The sequence below is a fragment of the Haliotis rubra genome, unplaced genomic scaffold (genome assembly GCF_003918875.1).
Source record: "Haliotis rubra isolate DU_JTF1 unplaced genomic scaffold, ASM391887v1 Scf2187, whole genome shotgun sequence".
NCBI lineage: Eukaryota > Metazoa > Mollusca > Gastropoda > Lepetellida > Haliotidae > Haliotis > Haliotis rubra.
This window is the reverse complement of record NW_025766211.1, coordinates 42,563-43,889: the sequence shown is the minus strand read 5'-3', so window position 1 is coordinate 43,889 and position 1,327 is coordinate 42,563. Positions and strand designations below refer to the sequence as shown.

General features: G+C 39.6%; 1 protein-coding gene across 1 annotated transcript; it reads right to left on the bottom strand.

Annotated features, from left to right (window-relative positions):
• Positions 1 to 342: 342 nt before the first annotated feature.
• On the bottom strand, positions 343 to 1,327 carry LOC124277135. The gene is made up of 2 exons (XM_046712790.1): positions 1,039 to 1,327; positions 343 to 739 (listed from the first exon to the last, which is right to left on the bottom strand). The coding sequence occupies exons 1-2, from the start codon at positions 1,223 to 1,225 to the stop codon at positions 366 to 368; spliced, it is 561 nt and encodes a 186-aa protein (XP_046568746.1). The 5' UTR covers positions 1,226 to 1,327; the 3' UTR covers positions 343 to 365.

The following is a 1,327-nucleotide window of genomic DNA, read 5'->3' as shown; positions in this document are numbered from 1 at the left end:
CAAATAAGTATCCCGTTTAGTTCATGCGATAAAAAGGAAAACATATTGTGCCTACCTTGTCAGAAAGCAATGCAAAAGGACACAAAGTATATGCATAATTGAATGTTGGAATTGGCAAATCCCTTAGTTTCGCCATGCACGTATGGATTTAATACATGCAGCGGGATACTTGAATGGTCTAGCCTTTCGTGTTGAAGGGCTTACAGAATCAAACACTTGGAACTTAACAGCAGTAAATATATACTATGTTATATTATGTTTAGAAACGTCCTGTAAGTGTTTGCAAATTGTACTGATCTAGACTTTTTAACGCGTTTCTGTTGAACATTGCAATGATACAATATAAAGAAAGGGGTAAAGATTTCTTACCTTTCAGCAGACAGAGCAAACTTAATCTCCCTGTTGCCAATATTTCCGATGAGTTGCTGGAAGATCTTGTTTATCTCGTGTTTCTTCTCGATCATCTTATCTGCATCATTTCTGTTTCTGTGCATGAACACAAATATCAAACTTCCACCAAGTAAAGCTGACAGTAGGGCGTCGTGCTCTTGATATATTCGTTCGATGATCTCTCGGCGGAGAGGATCAAATATGTCTTTGGAGATCTCCTGCAGAATCGCACTCTTACATCCCTTGAAAACTGACAATACATCCACCTTCCACTTCGTGATGCAGGCTTGGGAGACGTCATTGTTTCCTTTCCAATTCAGCCGTAGCAGTGGTTGTTCCGACCCTGAAACTGATATTGATATTTTGGGGGTGAAGGTGTCATTGTTTCCTTCTTAGAATGTCGATGAGATACATTTACACATAGCGAGAAACGGCATTTGGTTGGAAATTGTCATCCTGATAGCGTGGTTCGCAGTAGCAGATTCATCACACATACATAAAATTATAACTTCTGACTGTGTTGATAGGTTTTGAACGCTAACACCTCCCTTGTATAAGCACACTGCCGTTACCCTCTACATACACAAATGATAAATCATTAATGAGCCAATTTAAATTATAATCAATAATATGGAAAATGTAACTCACACGTCAGACTTCCACCTTTGTCTTTGATGGCGTCCAAGAAGTCCCGGGTGACGTTGATGGTGTAGGCTGTACAAATGTTTCCCATTTGGAGAATGGAATGTGTTGACGTTGATATGATATTATGGTCCGTGTAGTTAGTATACGTCACGTCGGTGTTGCTGGCTTTATGTGATGCCTTCTTTGCCATTGTTATTGTAGATATACCAAGTAATGTAACAATAATTCACTTCCGGTCACTCGTTATCAGGCATGAGAGGTATGGTTATGACACTCAGACCCTGAATACTGT

Coding starts and splice junctions, on each gene's coding strand:
- LOC124277135 (XM_046712790.1), bottom strand. CDS start 1,225: ATGGCAAAGAAGGCATCACATAAAGCCAGCAACACCGACGTGACGTAT. Junction 740..1,038: donor CAAAGGTGGAAGTCTGACGT/GTGAGTTACATT, acceptor TATCAATATCAG/TTTCAGGGTCGGAACAACCA.